Below are 24,437 nucleotides of genomic sequence, written 5' to 3'. Positions count from 1 at the left end.
GTTATCCTCTACTATATGGCCAATTTTGAGGTCATACTGGGCTGTATTACAGGGTGTGTGTGTGTGTGTGTGTGTGTGTGTGTGTGTGCATATGTGTGTATTCTCAGGCTGAGGATATGGTTCAGTAGAATAGTACTTACCTTCGAATATGGTAAATATATATATATAAATATATTTCTATATTGCTATAAAGAAGATAAGACATTAATGTCCCCCGACATATACTTTAAATATATATTTATTTTTATATATTTAAATTTTAAATTAAAATTAAATTTTATTTTATTTAAAATATGTAATATACAGATCATATACATATATTGTATATAATAATATATTATGCATATAATAATATATAATATATTATCTATATTTAATATGTATAATATATATATATATATATATATATATATATATATCCTGGGACTTTCTTTGTAGATCAGGCTGAAACTCACAGAGATCCACCTGCTTCTGCCTCCTGAGTCCTAGGATCAAAGGCATGTGCCACCATGCCCAGTATTAAACATATTTTAATAACTGATCCTCCTGTCTCAGTGTCCCTGTTGCTGAGATTCCAGGCCCAGGCCACTACACGAGCTTCTCTTTTAACAGTATGAGATCAGAGGTCCAAGGTAGGAGGAAGAATGGCCCCTTCCATCCTGCACCTCCTTTCTTCCCTCAGCTCCTCAAATTGAAGCCCAGGTACCAGTCAGGCTCTTCCTGCTGTCATGACCTCTCACCCCTGGCCCAGGGTAAACCATGAACATTTATTGCTATCCTGCACACATCTTATTGGTGGCCTAATCCTTGTCTCCCCTAGACCTGAGCCACCCATGTGATGGATCATTGTGGCTGGTGGGACATCCCCAGGAGACAGCATACTTATTGTTCCTTTGCCCCATCTCCAAACCCACAGGCTAGGGATAGTGTCAAACCTGTGTGTTGTTCAGTTGAAGCAAAGCGAGTCCTAGAACATGCCTGTGTTAGGCCCAGCATGAGCCTAAATATAAGAAGGTATGAAGAGAACCCAGGAAACTAGGTATTTAACTTTTAAAATAATTGGTTGGTTCTGGGCACCCTTAGGTCCGGTCAGCCCTGTCATAAATATCTGATCTTCAAGTCAGTTTGGAATTTCCTGCCATATGAGATATAGCCACAGTTAAAGGTGGGAGAGTGATTAACTCATCCCGTGTCTGTTCTGAGGAGTGGGGGCTACAGGCTTTGGATCAAAGGTCAGAAAAAGGATTGGGGCCATTTGGCCCAGTTTCCAAACATAGCTCATCTTACAGGCACCAGCTGGTGATTTTCTCTCCATTTAGTAGAGATCCCTGCTTGTTCTCTTCCTTATCTCTGCCCTCACAGGTGGCTAATGTCAGGAACTTTTACATTCCTCAGCTCTCTGGAGAAGCACTAAGAGGCTTTAATTAACATGGGCCTAAAACTTGAAAATATAAGTTATAAGGCAATTAAAGAAACATAGGTTACAAAGTTAGTCTGATTCTTTCACCTGCCACAGTGAGTAGCAGTGGAATGAAAACAGCACTCCACAGCAGGATGGAGTGTGGGGGCGGAGGGCCTGTGGCAGAGCCTATGAGCTATACTCTCACAGAACTCTCTGGAACTCTCAGAAACAGATGGGCTGGGCTGGGGAGAAAGCTCAGTAGGTCAGGTATTTGTTGAACAAGCATGAGGATTTGAGTTTTGGTCCCCAGCATCCATGTAAAAGCACCTGCCATGCCAGCATTGGGAAAAGGGTGCCGAGACAAAGGCATCCCTGAAGCTCGCTGGCAGCCATTCCAGCCCTATGAGTGAACTCCAGATGCAAAAAAAAATTGTGGCGAGTGATGAAAGGAGACATCTTAACATCTACATTTGACTTCCATACACATGTGTATGTGAGGGGAATGATTTTTAATAAGCCAGTCTGACTCCATGACAGGCCTCAAAATGGGCTTCAGGCTGAACACAAAACTACAGTCCATGGCAACCAGATAATCTCCTTAAAAAACAGAAACAATAACTTAGTAAAGTCCCCAAGCACTTGACCAATCAAATTAAAGGTCTAGCTAGTCAAATGATACTTCGTTACCTGGCACTCTTTGTATCCTGGGCACACCTTGTTGCCTGGACACACCAAGAAGTTTTCCAACTGCAGAACCAATCATGAGTCCATCCTCTCCCCCTCCTCCATATCACCTAGATTAGCACCAACCAATCAATGAAATGATTATCTAATCACACTAGGGAAATCCCCCCTAACAGTCTTTAAATTGAGCCTGCATGCTCATTTCAAGGTTGCCATTCTATGAAATGGTGGCTCCAGTATGCTGGAAATTTCCGCAGAATAAATGCTCCTTGCTTTTGCATATGGAGGTCTTCTTTCGGCGATTCCAAGACCTCTCAGACCTGAGGTGCAGCTTATGGTGGAGCACTTGTCTAGCATGCACAAGTTATAAGTTTGATCCGAAGCAACGAAGACGAGAGCAATATATAGAGAGAGGGAGACAGAGAAACATGCTGAGGCGCACAGATCCCACGTGGTGGGTGGGGCTGCTTCGAGAACCCAAGAAGCTGGGCTGATCCTCCACATGGAGGAGTCAGGAATGCTCAGTGGCCAGGGTTAGCAGCAGGTAATATTACCCCAGCTACAAAAGCCTCGCCTCCTAAGTTGGAGGCTTGGTTCAACGGTTAGAGCGCTTGTCATTCTTGTGGCGGACCCAGGACCCAGGTTTGATTCCCAGCACCATACAGTGGCCAACAACTGTGTGTAACTCCAGTTCCAGAGGATCTGACACCTGCTTCTGGCTTCTGAAGGCCCTGTGCATACATGTACATAAACACATGCAGGCAAAACACCCATATACATAAAATAAAAATAAATCTTTTAAAATGTACTATCTTCGAGAAGGGAATTTCAATTTAGAAAGTGCCTCCATGCTGGACAGTGGTGTTGCGCACCTTTAATCCCAGCACTTAGGAGGCAGAGGCAGGCAGATCTCCATTAGTTTGAGGCCAACCTGGTTTACAAAGCAAGTTCCTGTTTTGGAAAAATCTAACTAATAAAAATTAAAACAAAACAAAATACCTCCATAAGATTGGGGCCGCAGGTAGGGCACTGTCTTCTTCTTTTTCTTCTTCCTTCTTCCTCTCTCTCTCTCTCTCTCTCTCTCTCTCTCTCTCTCTCTCCTCTCTCTCTCTGGTTGTTTTTGAGACAGGGTTTCTCTGTGTAGCTCTGGGTGTCCTGGAACTCACTCTGCAGCCCAGCCTGGCTTCAAACTCAAAGAGATCTGCCTACGTCTGCCACCCAAGTGCTGGGATCAAAGGTGTGCGCCACCACTACCTGGCTTATAGGGCATTTTCTTAATTGGTAATTGCTGGGGGGGGGGACAGCCCATTGTGGCTGGTGGTCCTGGGTGCTATGAAAAAGCAGTCTGAACAGCCCAAAGGAAGAAAGCCAGAAAGCAGCACTTCTCCATGGCCTCTGCATCAGCTCCTGCCTCCAGGTTCCTGCCCTGTTTTTGCCCTGACTTCCCTCAATGGACTGTGATTCAGGATATGCAAGCCAAATAAACCCAAGTTGCTTTCAGTCATGGTGTATCATCACAACAACAGAAACCCTAATCGGACACTCTCCTTAACATTAAAAGAAAAAAAATTGAGACAGGATCTCATGCAGTCCTCAAACATGCTGTGTAGCCGGGGAAGTCCTTGAACTTGTGACCTTCCTGACTACGCTCCCACAGGCTAGAATTGCAGACATGAGAACCACGTCCAGATCCCCACCACAAAGCCTGGAGATGAAGGCTTTGTGCATCCCCAGGATTGCTCCTTGCTATGTGTGTGTCCTGTGGCTTGTTTTCCCACCAGTCTCCTGCACTGGGGAGCTGTGGGGGGGACAGAAGTCTCCTAGCTTCAACCACGCAATCCAGCACATGGCTGGTGCTCAGCAAACAATGGACCCTACACTGCTGTTTCTCTAGCTGTTTGCTTAGTGAATTTACAATCCTGCCTCTCTATTCCTGCTCTTGGCTGATTCCAGGCTTAAGGAACTCCTACCCCCAGGGCTCAAGCAACAAACACTGATAACCATCTCTGAGGTGGCATATTGCTACACAGAGGATGAGACATTGACCCACAAAACAATAGGTTCTGATGAGCTTCAGGAAACCTGGTGAAGCCCACAGTATTTCAAAAGCATATATCCTGTGGCTCAGTGATTGCATTTCTAGGAATGGGCGTCACACACAACACTGGCCGCAGTGTCAGCACTGCTCCATTACTGGTGGGAGGCGGGGGCTGTCCTGAACTCTTTTTTTTTTTAATCTTCTCCCAAGACAGGGTTTCTTTGTGTAGCCTTGGCTGTCCTGGATTGCTTTGTAGCGCAGCTTGTCCTGCACTCTTGTAGGACTGTTGCCACTATCCCTGTCAGGCACTTGCTGGATGTCAGTACCAACTTCCCTGTTGTGAAAACTGAAAATTAACCAAGACGTTGCAACATATGTAAAGGGTATCCTCCAAGTTAGCCAGTATAATAAAGGGTGGGAAACAGCATACCTGCCTGTCCAAGGGCAGTTAATGCTATGTGGATTAGGAACCCATGGCGACTCTGGCAAATTAGCACAAACTGGAGGAGGTTTTTCAGCAAAAATAACTCAATAGTCGCTGAGCCAAAACTAAGCCAGCTGAGCATGGCTTTTGTTTATCTTGTTTTGGATTTTGAGACGGCCTCACAATGTAACCCAGGGCGACTTTGAAATTGCAGAAAACCTCCTGACATGAGTGGTGTGAGGCTCTCAGTTTGGCCCAGTGTGCATCTTTTTTTGTTGTTGTTGTTATGTTTTAAGACAGGGTCACTCTGTATTGCGCTGGTGGCTGACCTGAAACTCGCTCTGTAGATCAGGCTGGCCTCGAACTGGAGATCTGCCTGCCTCTGCCTCTGTGCTACCGATGCCCCGTCAGAGTGAGGTTTTTAAACAAATAGATCAATGAATGATTGCGAGTCACAAGCTTCGGAGTGAACGTCCCCACTCATCAACATGGACACTGAGGCTCAGAACGCTCAGAGGCCCGTAGGAGACGCAGCAGCCGGAAAAGGGAATGAGCCTTGGGCAGATGTGCTGCCCAACCTAAAGAGCTAGTGGAGCTTCCCCCAGCAGGCCGCGGCGCACGGTAGTCTGGGAAATGTAGTCCGGTTGCTGGGCCAGCCTAAGCCTGCCACTTCCGCTTATGGAGTCCTTTGCCAGACATTATTGCAGTTAGGGAGGATTTCGGCTAAAAACAGCTGGGAACAAGAGGAGGGGCAGAGCCTGGACAGACCTCCTGTTGCTTGAGCTCAAGTCCCAGGAATCCTGTCTACCGTATGTGCCCCGACGCTGACCCTCAAAGGTGGGGTGAAGGAGATAGAACCAGGTCTTAGGATGCCTAGGTTAGTACTGGGAATTAAACTAATGTGGGGCCAAAGCGTAGGAGAAAGCATTTGGGTTCTCATTCCACCGCTGGAAAGCATTTGGGTTCTCATTCCACCGCTGGATTTCTTGTATGCCCTCCCTACCTCAGTGCCTAAAGCTCGGAGTTGTAGCTGTTCTTCATCTGTAGTGATGTCCACGGTTTTACTAAATTAGGTGAATGGGTTTTTGTTTTTGTGCTTTGACCTGAGACTTGTCAAGTAGGCTAGGAATGCTGGACACTGAGCCCCAGGCATCCACCTGTCTCTGTCTAGTGCTGGGATTGCAAGTATGGACCAACACACTCCCCCCCCCCCCCGCCATCCCGCCCCCAGACAGGGTTTCTCTGTGTAGCCTTAGTTGTCCTGGACTTGCTTTGTAAACCAGTCTGGCCTCAAACAGAGATTCGCCTGTGCTGGAGCATGCACCACTGCGCCTGGCTTGGCTTTTTCTTTTTTAACATGGATCTGAGAATCAAACTCAGATTTTCATGAGCACTATAGCAATGGGTCATTATGAAATAACGTTAGAGTTTATTAAGAATCGACTTTACAAATTGGGCACAGTGGTGCATGCCTGTAATCCCAGCACTTGGGGAGGCAGAGGCAATCGGATCTCTGTGAGTTTGAGACCAGCCTGGTCTACAAAGAGAGTCCAGGACAGCCGAGACTACAAAGAAAAACTCTGTCTCAAAAACCAAAACACAAACAACAAACAAACAAATCGACTTTATAAGCCTGGCAGTGGCACAAGCCTGTAATCTCAGCACTCAAGGATGCAGAGGCAGGTGGATCTCTGTGAGTTCTAGGCCAGCCTGGTCTATAGAGTATCATGACAGCCAAGGCTACACAGAAAAACCCTGTCTCAGAAAACAAACAAAACAAAAAAGAATTGCCTTTACAGGCAGGCATACATAGGGGTGCATGACTTTATCCCAGCATTCAGGAGTTAGAGGTGGATCTCTGAGTTCAAGGACAGCCTGGTCTACAAAGAGTTCCAGGCATGCCAGGGCTACATCCTGGGACCCTGTGGGACAAACAAACAGATTTAAGCCCAGGGGATTAATATAAAAGCATTCGGGAGAGCAGGGTTCTCATGGTAGAACCATGCTTAAGTGTCTCAGCAGAAACCATATACGGTTTTAGTAGCTTTGGAAATTATGTTGTCTAAAATGATTCTAAAGAACGTTTTTCTTCCTTTTTCATAAATAAAATCATAGAGTGGTTCTTGAGGTGCATAAGCCTTGGTTAGGATTACAATCTAATGTGAAAAATCCGTGGGTCACAAGGAAAATAAGACATGGCTTTTACTGTAAATGGAGTGATCTTATGAAATTTCATTCGTTTTGTTTTGTTTTTTGAAACAGGATTTCTCTGTGTAGCCTTGGCTGTCCTGAAACTCACTCTGTAGATTAGGCTGGCCTCTATCTCAGAGATTTGCCTGTCTCTGCCTCCCGGAACGCTGGGATGAAAAGTGTGCACCACCACCAATTAGCCATAAAATTGCACGTTTATGTATGGGGAGAAGGGCCATACTTTTATATGCTTAGGCCTCGAGCATGGTTTATTGCTCTTTTATTATTTTTATTTGAAGGAAAAAATATTGTCTTCATGTAGATTATCATCACAGCATTTAAAAAAAAATTGAGCTGGGTCGTCTCCTCTGACCCTGAGTACATTAGACCCTAGGCTTCTGTCAGGGACCACCTGAGGGAACTCGCCAACTTCAGAGACCACCTGAAGGAGCTCACCAACTTGCCTCAACTTGCCTGTTCCCTTACCTGCAGTAAACATACTGCTTGGAGATGCCCGTTCCCTTACCTGCAGTAAACATACTGCTTGGAGATGTCAGAGACCACCTGTGGAAACCCATCAACCTGCCTCAACTTGCCCGTTTCCTTACCTGTGGTAAACATACTGCTTGGTAACAGCAGAGATGTGCTCACAGAACCGTGGCTTATCACAAGATGTTTCAGGCCCCTGGCCGAGAAGAATTTGTAATTTTTCACCCACCCTTCCTCCTCATCCTGAACCCTATATAAAAGCTGATTCTGCTCAGTAAAGTTAGTCCTTGACAAGCACCTGTTTGCTTGGACTTCACAGGATCGGATTCTCTTCTATCCCCTGCTAATAACAGGCTCTGCTAGCCGGAGCAGGCTTCCATGCAGAGCTCAGGCAGAGGAAGCGGAAACAGGCAGAGCAGGATTCGTGAAGGGACAGTCAGGGTTGGAACGCACTGAGAGCGCGTGGGACTTGATCTGAAAGACCACTTTACTTTCTTCCTTTTTAAGATTTAACCGCTGAGCTATCTCTCCAGCCCGTTTTTTTTTTTTTTTTTTTTTTGAATCAGGGATTCTCTGTGTAGCCCTAATTGTCCTGGAACTCGCCCTGTCAACCTGGCTGGCCTTGAACTCAGAGATTCGTCTGTCTCTGTCTCCCAAGTGCTGGGATTGATGATGTGCACTGCTACATCCAGCTTTAAAGTTGGGTTCTGAAGTTTGAGAGGACATGAGTTTGAGGGATCTTCCGCAGTCCACTCTACTGCAAATATAAGAGCTGTGGGTGTTTATACGGTGGGGCTTATGTAGCTGGCCCACGACTGACTGCTGTCCAACCAGCACTCTCCAGCCAGCACTCCTCCTTTCAGACATAAAAGGAAAATGTGGAGCTTGTTGAGGACTCGGTGGAGATTTGGGTGAGTTTGGGGGTCCCCTTTGCAGATTCAGATAAGCTCTGTAGAAACAGGCATGGCTGGGCAGGACTACTTTCCCAGGATCTCATCTTCCTGAGGACGCCTGGGGAGGACTGAGTTGTCCCTGGTGTGGGAAGCTGGTTGCCTTGTCTCTCTGTCCTCTTGTGCAAGCCTCACTGGCCTGTGAGGTGAGCCTCTGTGATGGGCCCACACCCATGCTCGGGTGGGTGGCTAAGCGCTGGCGCAGACACCTTGGTTTACTAAAATCATGACAGCTTTTGGCGTTGTGCGGCTCTAAGATGTTCCGTCCAGATAGCATGTCTGTTCCTCGTGACTGAACACGTTTAAAGAATTTGTCATGTGTATATATGTCAGGAGTTATGTGCTACCCTGTATTTGTGGGGCCAGAGAATGGCTTGTAGGTGTCTCCATTCACTGTGGGTCTCGGCAGCAAACGCAGGTTACTGCTTAGCAACTCATGCCTTCACCTGCTGAGCCCTCTCCCCGGCCAGGCTGTCTTTTGTTGCTTTGTTTGTTTTCTGTGTTTTTATTTTGGGACATGTGTTCTTTGTATAGCCCTGGCTATCCTGCAACTCCCTCCATAGACCAGGCTGGCCCCGAATTCACAGAGATCTGCCTGCTTCTCCTCAGTGCTGAGATTAAAGGCATACACCACCACCACCACCAGGGTGTCAGGTTTTTTGTTGTCTTGTTTTTGTTTTTTCTCTGTGTAGCCTTGGCTGTCCTGGCCTCTTTGTAATCCAGGCTGGCCTTGAACTCACAGAGATCCACCTGCCTCTGCCTCCCCAAGTACTGGGATGACAGGCATGCACTACTGTGCCTGACCAGGGTGTCATTTTTGATGTTTCATTCCTGTCACCCACTTTGCTCTTTTACCAACATTCAAAACCCAGGCTTGGGGTTGGGGATTAGCTCAGTGGTAGAGCCATTGCCTAGCAAGCACAAGGCTCTGGGTTCGGAATCCAGGCTTTTTATTACTGTTTTTTAGTTTTATTTTATGTGCCTTAGTGTGACGATGTCAGATGCCTTGGAACTGGCTTTAAAGACAGTTGTGAGCTGCCATTTTGGTGCTGGGAATTGAACCCGGGTCCTTTGGAAGGACAGACAGTGCTCTTTTACAAAGCCATCTCTCCAGCCCCGAACCCAGACTTGTTATTTGCTTTTTCTTTGTTCACATAATAAATTTCAGCCCTTGTCCTGACCTCTAAGACTAGCTGTAAGAGCTGTAAGGGTGCACATGGAAACAACAGAGGTAGCCAGGCCCTCTGCCCATGAGCTAGCAGAGCCCATGCAGCCCATCCTTAGGTTCCTGTCTCTGTGGTGCTGGAAGGGACAATTGGTGTGCGTGGGCCATGTCTTGGGTTTCTCATGTGGAACCCTTCCTTGTCCCCACACCCCTTGGGGCCCTTTCTGCCCGATCTGGTCTCTACCTCATGGCCTTATTATTCCTAATGAAGAAACCTGAGGGGTTTGGGTATCAAGTATGAACCATGATGACACTGTATCTGATCCTATGAGGTGATCCTCAGTTTTATAACCCCCCCCACCCCACCTTTAGAATCCTTCTGTACTTGCTTTCTCAGCACCTTTGAACTCCTGAATGATCTTCTAAGGCATGATGGACTTTGCCCCAAGTAGTAGATCTCTTCGGACCCATCTGGTTGTCTATTACCACCCTCCAACCTTCCTGGAAAACCAGTGATTCACAGGCACAGTTGAAACTGTAGTAGTTTATACTTTCTGTCACTCTGAGTCATCTGCCAACAAGCTTTCTAACATGGAGAGGAGTGGAGCTGGGAGAAAGTGGGTTCAGGAACAGAGTGCACCTTTGCTCTTGAAGTAGAGGCTGCTGGGCAGACGGTGGGGCATGCTGCCCTGGAGTTTAAGCAAGAGACCTCTGCATGTGGACAGGGCATCCTGGCTCCCACTTACAGGAGGCTGCCTGTGGCCCTGGTGGAGGCCTGGCTAGCATGTGCCTTCTAAAGGACATGTTTTAGGACTCGTGGTGGTGTCCCCTGTGGTCATATCAAACAGGGTTTGTGGATCAGGATCCTGTGGGCTTGATGCTGGCTACCAGTGACTGCTGTCTGTGATCCTGCCACAGGGCTTGTCCTTTGTGTGCCTCAGGGCAGTGGCAGTGCTCCCAGCTGAATACTAAAACATTTGTCAGATGCCAAGTATCCGGTTATGCCATCTGAGCCCTGTCTTGCTCTTCCATGGAGCAGTCAGGGACAGGCTCTTGGGAGGTGAGGTGGTAGGAGATCAAAGGAGCTGAGAAGGCAGGTACAAAAAGACCCTAAAGATGGAGTCTGCTGGGTAATGGGGATGGGGAGGGGCTAAGTCTTGCAAGTAACCAAGTGTAGGAAGCCAGGCCTTGGCTCACACAGCTTTCATTTGGGTACCAAGGAGGGAGAGTGGGTACCATTGCATTTCACACAGTGTGCCTTCCGGGGTTGGAACTCCCAGGAAGTATAGTATTCCATCCAGACTAGCAAAGATCAGTGCCACCTTCAATTTGGAGTGACCTGGAACCTGAGTATGCTTTTGTGTCTTGGTTAAAGAGAGAAAGCAAATTTCAGTTGTTGCCCCCTTTTCAAAAACCCCATCAGATCTGCATGGATGTAGGCATATATTTCAACATAGGTACATGAAATTCCAGGGATCCAGGGGCCTGGGGAAAGTTTCTATAGGAAACTATAAATATGTTTAAGGATAGAAACTGAGGTATAAACTTAGTGCTAGAGTAACTCCTAGTATGCACGAGGCCCTGGATGCAGTTCCCAGCATCACAACAAAAAAGAAGTTTAAATATGTTTAAACTGGCTGGGTAGGGCCTAGAATGAGGGTGGCGCCCTGGAGGCCCATGCTATTAGAAACAGGTGGACTGTGGAGGGACCTGAGGGCTTGGTGTGGAGGAAGTCTGCTGCCTGCTTTTCAGGTCCTCTACCTGAGTGGCCACAGCTGGCCCACAGCAGGTGGCAGCACCTCTCTGGATGGCTATTTCCCCAGAGGGTCCCCTACATCCAGGGCGTTCCGCTTCTCAGCCCAGAGTTTTACGTGTTTCTTCACCCCAGTGTGTGATCCAGCTGTATCTTCCGTAGCCTGAACCTTCTGGCCTCCAGGACTGGCACTAGCAGACAGCTGGGGTGGAATAGCCCCCTTCCGAAATGCCCTCAGCTGCTGGAGAAGCTGGCTCTTCCCGGTACAGTCCCTGTGACACAGGAAAACCAACCTAACCTCTGCCATCTGCAGGCCAGAACTCCCACACCGAAACAAGGAAGAATGGCATGTGTAGTTTCAGTTCCCATTCCAAAGCAGGGGCATATTCAGCAATGTCTAGCAGCCGTTGCAGTTTGGTTGGGAAGTACGTGAGATGACAATCCTCATGGCTTTTTCCCTTTGTAATGAGCACTGTCCTAGCTAGTCGTACGTCAACTTGATGCAAGTTAAAGTTATCTAAAAGGAGGGGAACCTCAATTGAAAAAGTGCCCCCATAAAATCAGGCTGTAAGCATTTTCTTATGGGCTCAGCCCATTTTGGGTGCTGTTATTCCTGGGTTGATAGTCCTGGGGTCTGTAAGACAGCGGGCTGAGGAAGCCATGAGGAGCGAGTCAGTAAGCAGCACTCTTCCATGGCCTCTGCATCAGCTCCTGCTTTAGTGCCTGTCCTGCCTTTTTTTTTTTTTTTTTTCCCCAAGACAGGGTTCTCTCTGTAGTCCAGGCTGGCTTGGAATTCACAGGATCCACCTGCCTCTGCCTCCCCAGTTCTTGGATTAAAGTTGTGTGCCACCAATGCTAAGCCTTGTCCTCACTGCTTTTGACAATCAACTATTCTATGGAACTGTCATTGAAATAAACCCTTTCCTCCCCAAGTTTGTCATGGTGTTTCTTCAGAGCAATAGCAGCCCTAATTAGGACAAATATCAAGACTTTGCCAGAAGCTGCTGGGGGAACACAGTGACTCCCCACCCAACAGGAGAGGCAACTGATTAAACCCAACAGATGGAAGTGTCCAGGAAGCATATGGACTGGCACACTGAGACAGGGGGACTGCTGTGAGTTTGAGGCCAGCCTAGTTACAGAGTAAGATTCTGTCTTGGAAGAAAGGAAAAAACCAAAACAGTAGACGAGATGTGTTCTTATGATAAGCATTCTCACAGATGTATGGCTGATTTCCCATCTGCACAGAACATCAAACCCTGGGCCACCACATAGCTGCCGCCAACTATGTGCCACAGCACTTCCTGTGTGCTGACTCTGGAGTTGTCTGAGGTGGAAACTAGTTTTCTCCTATATTTGGATGAAGACATCAAGGCTAGAAGACATGAAGCAATATGCTGAAGGGCCAAAGGCCAGTCTGAGTGCGGCCCAAGTCATCTGGCTAGAGCTGAGCTGTAGCCTTCAGAGGACCTCCTCAGCCTGGTGCTAGCAAGGTAGTTAGTTCCTCAGAGTGGGGGAGAGGAACACACTGACCTTGACTCCCTTTCGAAAAGGGGGGGGGGCTAAACTTTGTTTAGTTGCAGCTCTCCTGGAATGCTGCGATATCACAGGCTGTGGCATTTCCCACCTTTTCCTAGGTTATCCACATTCTACACTGAAGCTCTGTGCATCGCTCTACAGCCTGTGCTCATTCCTAGCACTGCAGGTAGCTATGACCCATATTTCTCACTCACCACAGTCTGAGGCTTCTGGCATGTTTCCGATTGGATACTGCTCTGACTTGTCAGCTCCTTTCACATTTGGCTAACAGCTGGCCCTACACTTTCTGTGCTTCTGATGAGACCACCAGCAGGGGCAATATCAAATTAGGGAGCTGTTATCAGAGGCTGGACTATGCTGCTATGGAGTAGCATTCACGATGCCTGGGTAGAACAGGCCTGTCCACACAGGCTTCCTTTATGACAGGTTATAAAACACAATGATACCCACTCCCACCACACCAGATGCCGGCTCATGTATGTAGGGGATCCAGGACACAGGGAGGAAGCTTCCCAGGGCAGAGGAAGAGATTCTAAGGTTACCTTTGTTCCCTGGAAGATGCCGCCTGAACTGAGCCTGCTGTCTCCACTTCCTCCTCCTCACTGTCAGAGGAGCTGTATTCAGAGCTAGGAGTAAAAGAAATAGACTCTCAGGATATCCCCAGACACCTTGACAGGGCTGCCTCTCACCCAGGAACCTCCCTGGGAAGCCCAGAGGGGTGGAAGCTAGCCAAAGCCAAGGGGCCACTGTGCTTCCTGTCATGTGCTGAAGGGAAGGTACAATGCGCTCAAGCCAGATGAGCTCTGCCTCCTGCCCCTCCTTCCCAGCTGCAGGCACAGTGCCCAGCACTGCTTTGTACCTCTCCTGGGACTGTTGTTGTGTCTCTGATGGCCCTGTCTGTCGCAGGTCAATGAAGATGGTGGAAGGCTCTGCCTTCAGCCTCCTCTCTGCCAGCTTCTGGACGGACTCAGTTTGAAAGCCATGCTCTGCTGAAGCACTTCTGCAATGGGAGATTCTATGCGATTCCTGCCACCCGATGGGCTGGTCCAGTCAGCTGCTCATGGCAGCTACTGACAGTGTGCCTGCTGTGTGCTGGTGGCCACCTTCAGGACGGGCAGGCACTACCATACGAGCTGGGCAAGTCTGACATGCTACATATCAGCTAGGCTGGTAGGCAGGCCTGTCATCCCAAGTGTCTGGGAGGCTGAGGCAGGAGGAAGGCAAGTTCAAGGCCAGCCTAGACAACTTAGCAAGAATTTATACATGAATTTGTTTCTTTTTTGAGACAGGGTTACTCTGTATATCCCTGGCTGTCCTGGAACTTTCTCTACAGACCAGGGTGGCCTCAAACTCACAAGAGATTCACCTGCCTCTGCCTCCAGAGTGCTGGGATTAAAGGTGTGCACCACTGCTGCCCAGCTTATATATGTCTTTTTAAAAAGATCTATTGTGTATGAGTGTTTTGCCTGCATGTATGTTTATGCACTATTTGCATGCCTGGTATGTGGAGGGTAGAGAGGGCATCAGATCTCCTGGAGCTAGAGATGCAGATAGTGGGCACTGGGAATCAAACCTGTGTCCCCTAAAGAACATCAGTGCCCTTAACCACTGGACCATCTCTCTGGCCTCTGAGCAAGACTTTAAAGATAAAAACTAAAAAGAAAGAGGGGATGGCACACACCTTTAACCCCAGCACTTAGGAAGCAGAGGCAGGCCTGGTCTACAAAGAGAGTTCCAGGACAGCCGGGACTACGCAGAGAAACCACGTCTTGAGAAACTAACAAACAAAGAAACAAGAACCAGGAAAAAGGAAGACTTGAGATGCGGTGCAATGGTGAGAGCGTGTGCCTAGCATGTGTGAGGCTCTGGGTTCAGTCCTCATATCGTAAATGTAAATAAATCTGTTCCATTCAGTTGGGGACACTTAGCACAGGTGGCTTGTTTATATAATCAAACTAATCATTTAACGTAGATCCATAAAATTAAATAGTTCTCATCCCATTAGCCACATGTCCGGTGCCGAGGAGTCATGTGGAGCTGCTGGAAAGCACAGGCCTACCCATATCTGTTCCTTGTGCTTACCAGGCAGAACCCACAACCCAGAAGAAAAGGTCCCAGGCCCCTGAAAACAGTGGAAGAAACAGTGTGGCAGGACAGTCGGGCCTTCAGGGACGCCATCTCCAGCTCTGTCACCCCCAGCTTCACTCTATCCCTGCTTGCTTTCCTCTATATCCAGCTCTTCCACCTTCCAAACCCATCCTGTTTCACTGGTCATGTGGATAATGAAGAGAAAGTATCTATAGCATTAGGAAATGAGACAGGCTTTGGGGCTCAATACACAGCTCTGCCATTGATGGCCTGACCTGAACCTCAGTTTCCCCATCAGGAAAAACAGAGATAATGCAGCAATTACCTAGTTAGATTCCATTTCTTAGTCAAAGATAAAGTACATGTTAAGTGCCCCACCAACAGGCCCAATTAGCACTGCCTAAAAAAGGCAGACTGGTTCTAAGGAAATGGCTGTGGTGTGGCTGTGGCTGGTGGGAAGTCTCACCTGCTTCTGGCTTTCTGCTCTTCTGTGTCTTGGAGCTTGTCAGCAGACAACTTCCAGGTAGGTTTTCGGCCTCTGGACTGAGTGGCACACAGGAGGGCCAGCTGCTCCAAGAGTGTGTCCTGGGAAAGTGCAGCGGTGTGCCCTAGGGGTTGCCAGGAGAGGGGCTGCTGAGCTTAGGTCTGCCTCTCAGAGGCCGAGCTTCAGGCTCCCGTGTGTGTGTCCCATCCCAGCTCTGACTTCTAGCTCCCCTGGCAAAGTCAGGGGTAGTCATGTCTTCAACAGGGCTGCTACACTTGAGCCTGGTCACATAGGGTAACAGGTGACCACAATGAACAGATGTCTGTACCTTTCAAAAAGTAGCAAACAGGCTTATCATACAGATTCTGTGTGTGTCTGGGAGGGGAGGTGCTTGGGATTGAACCCAGGGCCTGTGCATACTACCAAATACTCTGTCACTGGAGTACAACCCCAGCTTCTTTTTTGATTTTTGGACAGGGTTTCTCTGTGCAGCCTTAGCTGTCCTAGAACTCGCTCTGTAGACCAGGCTGGCCTTGAACTCACAGAGATCCGCCTGTCTCTGTCTCCTGTGTGCTGGGATTACAGGTGTGCACCAGTGCTGCCCTGCAAACACTACAGCATTCTACGAATACTGTTTTGTTTATTATCATGTTGTTCTGCCTGTACGTGGGCCAGCAGGCCAGAAGATAGCACCAGACTCTCCATACATGGTTGTAGCCACCCATGTGGTTGCTGGAATTGAACTCAGGATCTCTGGAAGAATGGACAGTGCTCTTATCAGCTGAGCTATCTCTCTAGCTCTGGGTTATACATCTTCACAAAATAAAACTAAAAAAAAAAAAAAAAAAAGTAATAGCTTGATCAAAGAGCCGTGAGTATTTCAGAGATTCGGTCCTGCCGTACCACCGTCCACAAAGGGTGCTCACTGCACATGCCTGCCAACCTTGCAGAGGACCTGCTTTGCCACACCCTGAAGCTCTGCTGAAGCAGGTGTGCTGTCACATGCTCCTAGTGGCAGCACGTTGATGTCTGAAGCAGAATTGCCAAGAGCACCAGGGCAGCCTGGGTTACAGTGTGAGACCCTGTCTCAAAAACAAAAGCCATGGTGGTAGTGCACACCTTTAGTATCAGCACTTGGGAGACAAAGGCAGGCAGAGCTTTGAGTTCAATGCATCAAGTTCCAGGTCAGCCATGGGTAAACAGTGAGAACCTGTCTCAAACACAAAACAGAGCTAGGGCTGGAGGGATGGTTCAGTGATTAATAGAACTTGCTGCTCTTACAGAGTACTTGGGTTCAGTTCCCAGCACCCACATAGCAGCTCACAACTGTTTCTAACTCCATTTCCAGGGGATCTGCTGCCCTCTTCTGGTGGATGTGCAGATATGCATGTGTTGCATATACATACCTGGATATAAGGGAAAAAAAAACTTAATAAAAATGTCTTGCTTCAAACAGCCAAGAGGCTCAGTTTAGTGGAGTTTTTGCTCTAGATTATACACTGATTCCTAGCCCCTGTCATTGCTCACCAGCTCAGATGTGCTCCCATCTGTTCCTGGGGGCCTGTGTGGGTGGGAGAACATGGGGAGTGTTTGTCGTTTACAGAGCTGCTCAGAGCAAGGCCATGAGCACAGGTAGAATTTGACATCCTCTACTGTCACTTTCAAATAGGATGAGGGATGCAGGAATGTGAAAGTTGCCTGAAGGGGAGAAAGAGGCAGGTTTTGCTTTACCCTAGAAAAGGAGAAAAGGAAGGAAGCTGCAGGAAGAAAAGAATAGAACCAAGGGCAGGTCAAATTTGAAGGTTTGAACACACTTGGCAGAGCAGGCAGCCTCATGTATAATGAATGTGTGTGCTGACGGCGGTAACTAACGGGCTGACAGGCCCTGCCACTGAGAGGCTTGGAAGGAGGTGCTTGTGGAGAGTAGCTTGGGCTTTAGGGTGAGAGGTCAGACCTTGATCTTGCCAGCGGTCGGCTAGCCACCATGCAGTCCTAGGTTCACTGTCTCCCTGGCTGTCTTGCCGCCCTGGCAGGCTCTGAAGGATGTAATCCAAATCCCAGCCTTCAAGATACTGAAATGACAAAACTGGTGATTACAAGGCTGCAGAAGGTCCTTCAAAAGGAGACCCCACTTAGACTGCAGCTGCAGCCAGTAGAGGGTATTCTGAGCCATCTACTGTAGTGATTCGGGCCAACAGGAAATAGTTTAGCTTGGGACCCTCCCCCCACTTGGTTTTGGGTTACCCACATTCCCACTGTCATAGTGCTTTAGGCAGTGTGGCTCCTTCATCTGCATGTACTACACAAACCCCTCTTTAAACACTACAGCTAGCAACCTCAGAACTCCCTTGACACCCCTGAGCTGCATCAAGCTACATGTATGCCCATCTCTCTGGACTACGGTATAAATATTCTCCCCCAACTCTGAACAATCAAATTTAGACAAGTTTCTATTCAAGTGTGTTCCCACTCTACCCAGTTATGAAGGTGAGTGGCTCTCTTGCCTGAACTTGTTTTGGGTGTAAAGGCAGTAAGGAAAAACTGTGTCTCTAGTAATCTTTAGGGAGAGTCTTTACTGTAATCTTGTGCCTGTGCATAACTAGGCATTCAGGTGATTAAAATCCAATGCATTATGGGAAGGAAACATTTACAATAGAAAAAAATGAATATATGACCTAATCAATCAAAATACAGAACCATCCAAATTATGCCCTTAGTGGCCAGTCCCTCCTTTAGACCCCATAAAATGAAACCCTGTCAATCTTGACAGAATATGTCTCTTTATTCTGTTGTCATCTAGCTCCAATAAAGTTATCTTGCTTCAAAAGATAATTTGATAGCTTTGCACATCTGTGTGATCTCCGTGAACCCTTGTTTTCAGTTCTTTGGATAACAGGCTAAGAACCTGAAAGCACCCTGCCCAAACTCCAACCACCATAACAACAAAATGATGCTTGGAGTTTGGGTACATCCAGCAAATGGATGTACTGTCTGTTGTGATTGATGACACACTGATGATGACCCCTGACAACTCCTTCCTTAAGCTTTTGTTTTGTTTTGGTCAATACATTTGGGCATAATTATAGCTAACCTGGAGGAAATCCCATTTTTTTTTCAGACAAGATCTCATGATAGCCCAGACTGGCCTTGAACTCTATGTAGCCAAGGATGACCTTGAATGTACGATCCTCCCACCTTCACCTCCTAATCGCTAGAGTTACAGGCATACACCACCGTACCGATTCGATGCATGCGAGTAAGCATCTAGCGCAGAGGCACATCCTGGCCTTCTCCACTAGGTAATTTTGTTTTTGTGTTTTGAGACAGGGTTTCTTTGTGTAATAGCCTTGGTTATCCTGAAATTTGCTCTGTAGACCAGGCTGGCCTCAAACTCAGAGATTCACCTGCCTTTGTCTCCTGAGTGCTGGGATCAAAGGCATGTATGACTACACCCAGATCACCATGTAAAATTTAGACTGTCTGGATTTGTACAATTTAGGATATTTAAAAAGTTTTGCAATTTTAAGAACCTGGTGGTTCAAGCAGGTGCTGAAGCTGGAGAGCTTGGCCCAGATGAGTTTGCAAGCATGAGTATGATGAAGGAAGGGAAGAGGGAAGGCCCCTACAGTGAACGCTCATGTGAAACCTTTCAAATTCAAACCTGCAGCTTCAGGAAGTGAGGAAGAATTAAGTTGGGGGGGGGTTTAACAGAATGAAACTGGTGGCACATGTAAACAGCAATGAAGAACTCTGTGTCTGTGTGCTTACCTTCTGTAAAATGTTAAAGGTTCTCACTAATATATTTAGCGTGGCCTTTCCATGCCCGGCTAGAGCATCTTCCACTGTCTTCCTGCACAGCTAACCAGAGTACTCTCCTCAGCCTTTGGAAACTGGGCTAGTATGGTGGTTTTCTCTCCTGTCCAGTGGGCGGAGTAACCTCATTGGTCACAGATATGTTCTCTAAAGACTGCCCAAACGCCATAGTGGGAAACAGCTCCACCATGGAGGGACACAGAGCCACTGCTGCAGTTTTCTGATCTGCCTTCCCAGTAGTCCTCACACTCCTTTCTCTTCTGCAGTGGCTCACAGGATTGCCTCTCCTAATCCCAGCTTGACTCCCTGCCGGTTCTCACTGATGTATTCAGTGTGACTGGACAGCCGCTCCTTGTGAATGACGTCTGTCGTCACGTCTGCAGCACTGCTTGTCTTAGCATGACTGATAATCAGCAATTACGCCTGAGGTCATTTCTGCATTCTCTCTAATGAGGCTGGAGTTGGTGTCTCTTCCTATTGTCAGCAGTTCTGCTTGAGGGTGAGCTCTATGCCAGGCTCCCTAAAACACTGTGACAGGAGCAGCTTCTTGCTGGCTACTGGACCTGGGATCTGGGGCTTAGGTCCTAGAGGAGGAGTTGGTTCCAACTTCAACAGTGTGGCAAGAATGTGGCCAAGCTGCAGGAGACTGGCCTGAGGGAAGGCTGGGCCTTGGAGATACCTACCTTGAGTGAGAGTACTGGCCTTCCTTCCTGAGACTGCTCTGAGGTCGCTTCCGGCCACGGTCCTGACTTTGCAGCCTGGCGTTGGTCACCAGAGGCTGGGCTCGGGGCAGCCTGGGTCACTTTCTGAAGGATATCTCTCTCTATCATCTTCCTCCTCTCCTTGCGGAGGGCTCTGCGCTTTGCAGAGTTTCTAAAATCCATATTTGAGTGCTCTGTCTTCAGCTCTCCTTCCAAAGGAAAGGTGGCTTCTTTTCCCTGGGATGGCCATGGAGGACTCTGGGACCCTTTGGGGTTAGGCAGACTTCTAAGGTTGCCTTCCAGCCACGGGAGTACCTCCTCAGCATCCACAACAATAGGGCTGCTCTTGACACAGCTCTGGCAAGACCAGCCAGAGACTCTTCTTTCCAGAGCAGCCACGTCCTTCTGTCTTACCTCCTGTTCCCTTCTGGGTTCTATGGCTAGTCTCTCAGGAACCAGAAGTGGCTAGAGAAAAAAAGGCACCCACTGTGAGCATCTGCAAAGATATACTTGAGGAAAAAAGAGTGAGTGTATATGCATGACTAAGTGGAGGTCAGAGGGGAACTTTGAGAGTCAGTTCTCTCCTACTCTGTGGGTCCCAAGTATGGAACTCAGGCTGTCAGACTGAGCAGCAAGCGCCTTTCCCACCAAGCCATCTCACTGGCCCTGTTTTGAAAGCCCCCCCCCCTTTTTTCATGACACGGTCTTACTATATAGCTCTGGCTATCCTGAAACTAGCTCTGTAGACCAGGCTGTGACAGGAGCCTGAACTTGGACATCTGCCTTCCTCTGTCTCCAGAGTGCTGGGATGAAAGGATGAACTACCATTGCCAGGTCTCATTTTTCCCTTTTGAGTTCAACAATTTGTCAGTCATATAGCCATTGCCACTATTTCTACTGCTGCACTGTAACACTCCCCACCGGCCCTCTCCCAGAGGAGCCGGTAGTCTTTACAGAAAAGGAAACATCTCATGAAAATCACGTTGTTGGGTGATGGTAGTGCACACCTTTAATCCTAGCATTGGGAAGGCAGAGGCAGGCAGATCTCTGTGAGTTTGAGGCCAGCCTGGTCTACAAATTGAGTCCAGGACAGCCAGGGCTACACAGAGAAACCCTGCCTCAAATAACAAAAAACAAAAAGTCACTTAAACTGACCAGAGTCCTCATTGCCATTCAGATTCTCCTGGTGGGGTGCAAGGGATGTTATTTTACACTTATTTCTCTGAGGGCTGGGCTTCAGGCAATGGATGTAGTGGGGATGGGTCAGATGATCCTCTTCAGCCCTTGCACACCCAGTCTGCCTCAATGATGCTAGGAAGAACTGAGCAGAGGGGGTTTACCCAGAGCCGACCTGGCCTTAAAAATGGAGTTTGGCCTCTACAGTGTTTTCATTGGAAAGTATGTTTAACCACAGCTACATCAAGAGTTAACAGGCTTGGTGGGCTAGGGTTGCCAAGGATTAAAGCCTCAGATGTGATCTATTCAGGCAGCAGTTTATTCTCATCATCAAGCCACTGATGTTTTGGAGTTTTGGTTTTATTTGTTTTTTCTGAGGCAGGGTTTCTCGGTATAGCCATGGCTGTCCTGAAACTCCCTCTATAAATTAGGTTGGCTTTAACTCAAGAGATCTGCCTTCCTCTGCCTCCTGACTCCTGGGATTAAGGGCGTGCACCACCACCTGCCAGTATTATTCGTAATTATATATATACATGATGTATGTGTGTGTGTGTATTTATGTGCACCATATGTGTGCTGGAGCCGACAGAGTCCAAAAGAAGGACATCTGATTTGCTAGAATTGGAGTTACAGGTGGGAGTGAGAGACAAGACCAGCATTTTTAACCATTTAGACCTATGCTGCTGGTGGAATCCTTGTGCGACTTGGGACCCCTCCTCTCCTTAGTAGGTCCTCAAAGCCTGTGTCCCACAGACCTCAGGTGAAGAACTCCCTACAGCAAACCAGATTCCAGACTCATCAACACCAATAGAGTCTTCAGCCAGCTCCTCAGCCAGGTCTGGAATCAGGAGAGGCTGGTTTCGCTGAAAGATGAAGGGCTCTTCTTCTTCACCGTCAGACTGCAGACAGACCACGTAGGACACTTTAGAGGAGAAGGCAGTCATGCTTTGCCCACCCTGCCCAGGAGCATCTGGGAAGACAAATTCTCTAAAAGGTTCCTTTTTCACAGGCCATGAGCAAGCCCTGTACCCAGCAGACACTGCATTAATGCTGGTGCTGAATAATGGTAGTGGAGGGGTAGCTGAGAGTGGAAACTAGCTCACTTTTATACTGACTTGTCATTTAGCACAGGAACTTTGGTCAACTGACTCTAGTGTAAAGAGGTTGGCTGACACCTTCCAGGGACTTCACAAGGTAATGACAGCACTAGGGCATTGTGGCACTGGCACTGTCTGCCTCTTTTGTCTCACCATGTACTTGATGATGCCTGAGTCTCAGCTCCATCATTTTCATCTTTGCAAATGGCCAGGTAGGGCAAAAACCACGTCTCTTGCTTCTAAAACCCTTGTTCCTCACTCTAAATGTCCTATGTCAACCTGTGTGCTGAGCCTCTGACCAGTGGATCACTTGTGTAAATGGCTACTGGTACTGTCAGTGACCCCAAAATCACTTCAAGTGGCCAAATCCCTCCAGGACTGCACTGTGTGGCTCTGGCAAGGTATTTACTCTCAGAGGTTGGTGCTGTTTCTGACCTGACCCAATACAGTTGGGAGCAGCACAAAGGCAGGGTGGGAAGACTGGGGCTTTGGCATTGAGCCCACCTAGGGGTCAGGACCCTGCAGTTGGGGGTAGCTTTGAGAATACAGAGCACCAACATCCATACTCAAGAGTTCTGGCAAACAAAGAAAGAAGCCTGACAGAATTGAATACCCCAAATCCCAGGGACTGATGAGTGAAAACAAACCCCATAGATCAAAGTGGGTTCTGCCCAGGTTGGACCGTTAACATCTAGAACGCTCTTGCTCACCGAGGAGGAGTCTGAATCCAGGGATGGCAGCTGGTCTTTGGCAGCCTTAAGGATGGCATCCCAGGGAGAAACTGGTAAGGACACCATAGCTTTTTCTTTGGATGTCATGGGGCCAGGACTCAAAGGATGCTCTCTTTGAATGCCATCATCTGAGGAGCCCTGTGGAGCACACAGGGTGAGGTGGCAATGTCCAGGTGTCTGAGGACAAATGAGCACTGGTAGCTCTTCCAAAGTCTTGATCAGCTGAAGATGAAAATACACCGGCAGAATTCCATTTTCCACCCATTTCCTTCTGGTTCTTCAAGCTAATGTTACTTGGTATGTGTGGGTGTGTGCAGTGATGAGCGCACAAGAGCATGGTGTCTGCTTATATATATATATGTGACGTGCTTAATAACAAATGCATATGAACACAGAGGTGCATATACTGATACAAATGATATATGTGTAGATATACAATACATAGGACACGAAGATATTATATATGTATCTTATATAACACAAACACTACTGTCTCCATTTCATATGCTTAGAGAGGTTGGTAAATGGCAAAAAAGAAGTTGAATCAAAGTTCAGGGAAGAGCCAGGTGTGGTGGTGCTGCCTTTAGTCCCAGCACTGGGGAGGCAGAGGCCGGCAGATCTCTGTGGGTTCCAGGCCAGTCTGGTCTACAAAGAGAGTCCAGGGCAGCCAACATTATACAGAGGAACCCTGAACCCTGTCTCGAAAAAACAAAGTTAAGGGCTGGCATGAACCCATTTGATAGAACATTTGTCTAGCATATATGAGCATGAGTCCAATCCCCAGCACTGAAAAAAGGGATGAGATGGTCCAGAAGTTACAAGTGTCCTTTACTGCTCTTGTAGAGGACCAGGTTTCTTGGGGAGAGCCTATGTCTCTGGTGTCCACTGGTACCTGTACTAGAGTACACATGCCCACCTTCACACACATACATATAACTAAAAATAAAATAAATCCTTAAAAGTTGGAGGTTTATGATCACGATCCATTATTCAGGTGGTTTTGTAAGTCATAATTGAGTTTCTACAATCCAGTCGTTGGCTCAGCCCCACCCTTCGAATCTCACCCTAAACAAAGATGCTCAGCCCTCAGGGGACAAAGGGACTTTAGGACTGCGGGGTGACGACCTAGCGGACCAGGCAGATCAGCTAACGGTACCAGAGCAGCAGCAGGGAGTGAGTAGGGGGCTGTAGGCCTCCCAATGTGGTCAGCAAGGACGTGTGCTCGGCGGTCCTGACTTGGGAGCCGCAGGTGGGGACGCTTTTGGTATACGCACCAGAGGATGGTTAATAACAGGGGCTTTGGCGGTAGGGCACAGAATGACGCACGTGAAGGGGACACTCAAGACTCAGCATCCCTAGGTGCGCAAGGCGGTAGGGTGGAGGAAAGGCTTGGTCCGTCGAGGAAAGAGGAACTGCTAGCTCAGAGGAGCTCTGTTTCTCCGGTTAGCCCCGCCTCGCTCCGCCCCGCGCCAGGCGTCGTTGTCAAGGAAACTGGAAAGCAGCGGACAAGCCCGCTAAGGCGGAGGGGACGGTCGCACTCCCTGGCACCCGCAGCCGGGGTCAACCCCTCGTCACCTAGCTTTCCGCGGCCTCCTACTCGCCTCCGGCCGCTCCGCTCGTCCACTTGCCCAGCCCCCGGGCTAAGCAAGGCCACTCGCCGCGGCCTGGCTACCCGTCCTGGTTGAGCCAGCCTCCCCTCTTCCTCTCTGGGCA

The 24,437-nt window shown here is 48.2% G+C and overlaps 1 protein-coding gene across 4 annotated transcripts; it reads right to left on the bottom strand.

Moving 5' to 3' along the window:
• Window positions 1-9,164: 9,164 nt before the first annotated feature.
• On the bottom strand, window positions 9,165-24,421 carry Dnaaf8 (dynein axonemal assembly factor 8). Of its 4 annotated transcripts, none has more exons than XM_060364102.1 (9): window positions 23,999-24,421; window positions 22,704-23,369; window positions 21,652-21,795; window positions 19,703-20,185; window positions 17,161-17,278; window positions 15,189-15,330; window positions 13,494-13,634; window positions 13,177-13,260; window positions 9,165-11,367 (listed from the first exon to the last, which is right to left on the bottom strand). In XM_060364102.1, the coding sequence occupies exons 2-9, from the start codon at window positions 22,809-22,811 to the stop codon at window positions 11,154-11,156; spliced, it is 1,434 nt and encodes a 477-aa protein (XP_060220085.1). In that variant the 5' UTR covers window positions 22,812-23,369; window positions 23,999-24,421; the 3' UTR covers window positions 9,165-11,153. The 4 variants fall into 4 exon arrangements, with proteins under 4 accessions (XP_060220085.1, XP_060220084.1, XP_021488051.1 ...); XM_060364101.1 differs by having other exon boundaries at window positions 22,704-22,946; XM_021632376.2 differs by having other exon boundaries at window positions 22,704-22,862.
• Between the last annotated feature and the right edge of the window lie 16 nt (window positions 24,422-24,437).

The sequence above is a fragment of the Meriones unguiculatus genome, chromosome 11 (genome assembly GCF_030254825.1).
Source record: "Meriones unguiculatus strain TT.TT164.6M chromosome 11, Bangor_MerUng_6.1, whole genome shotgun sequence".
NCBI lineage: Eukaryota > Metazoa > Chordata > Mammalia > Rodentia > Muridae > Meriones > Meriones unguiculatus.
The sequence above is the reverse complement of the archived record's forward strand: the minus strand, read 5'-3'. Positions and strand labels throughout refer to the sequence as shown.

What these genes read in the sequence shown, in the direction of transcription:
- Dnaaf8 (XM_060364102.1), bottom strand. Translation starts at nt 22,811, where the DNA reads ATGACATCCAAAGAAAAAGCTATGGTGTCCTTACCAGTTTCTCCCTGG. An exon ending in TAGGGAGTTCTTCACCTGAG is followed by an intron (nt 20,186 to 21,651) that starts GTCTGTGGGACA and finishes TTTTTTCTCTAG; the next exon opens with CCACTTCTGGTTCCTGAGAG. An exon ending in CGACCGCTGGCAAGATCAAG is followed by an intron (nt 15,331 to 17,160) that starts GTCTGACCTCTC and finishes GGCAACCCCTAG; the next exon opens with GGCACACCGCTGCACTTTCC.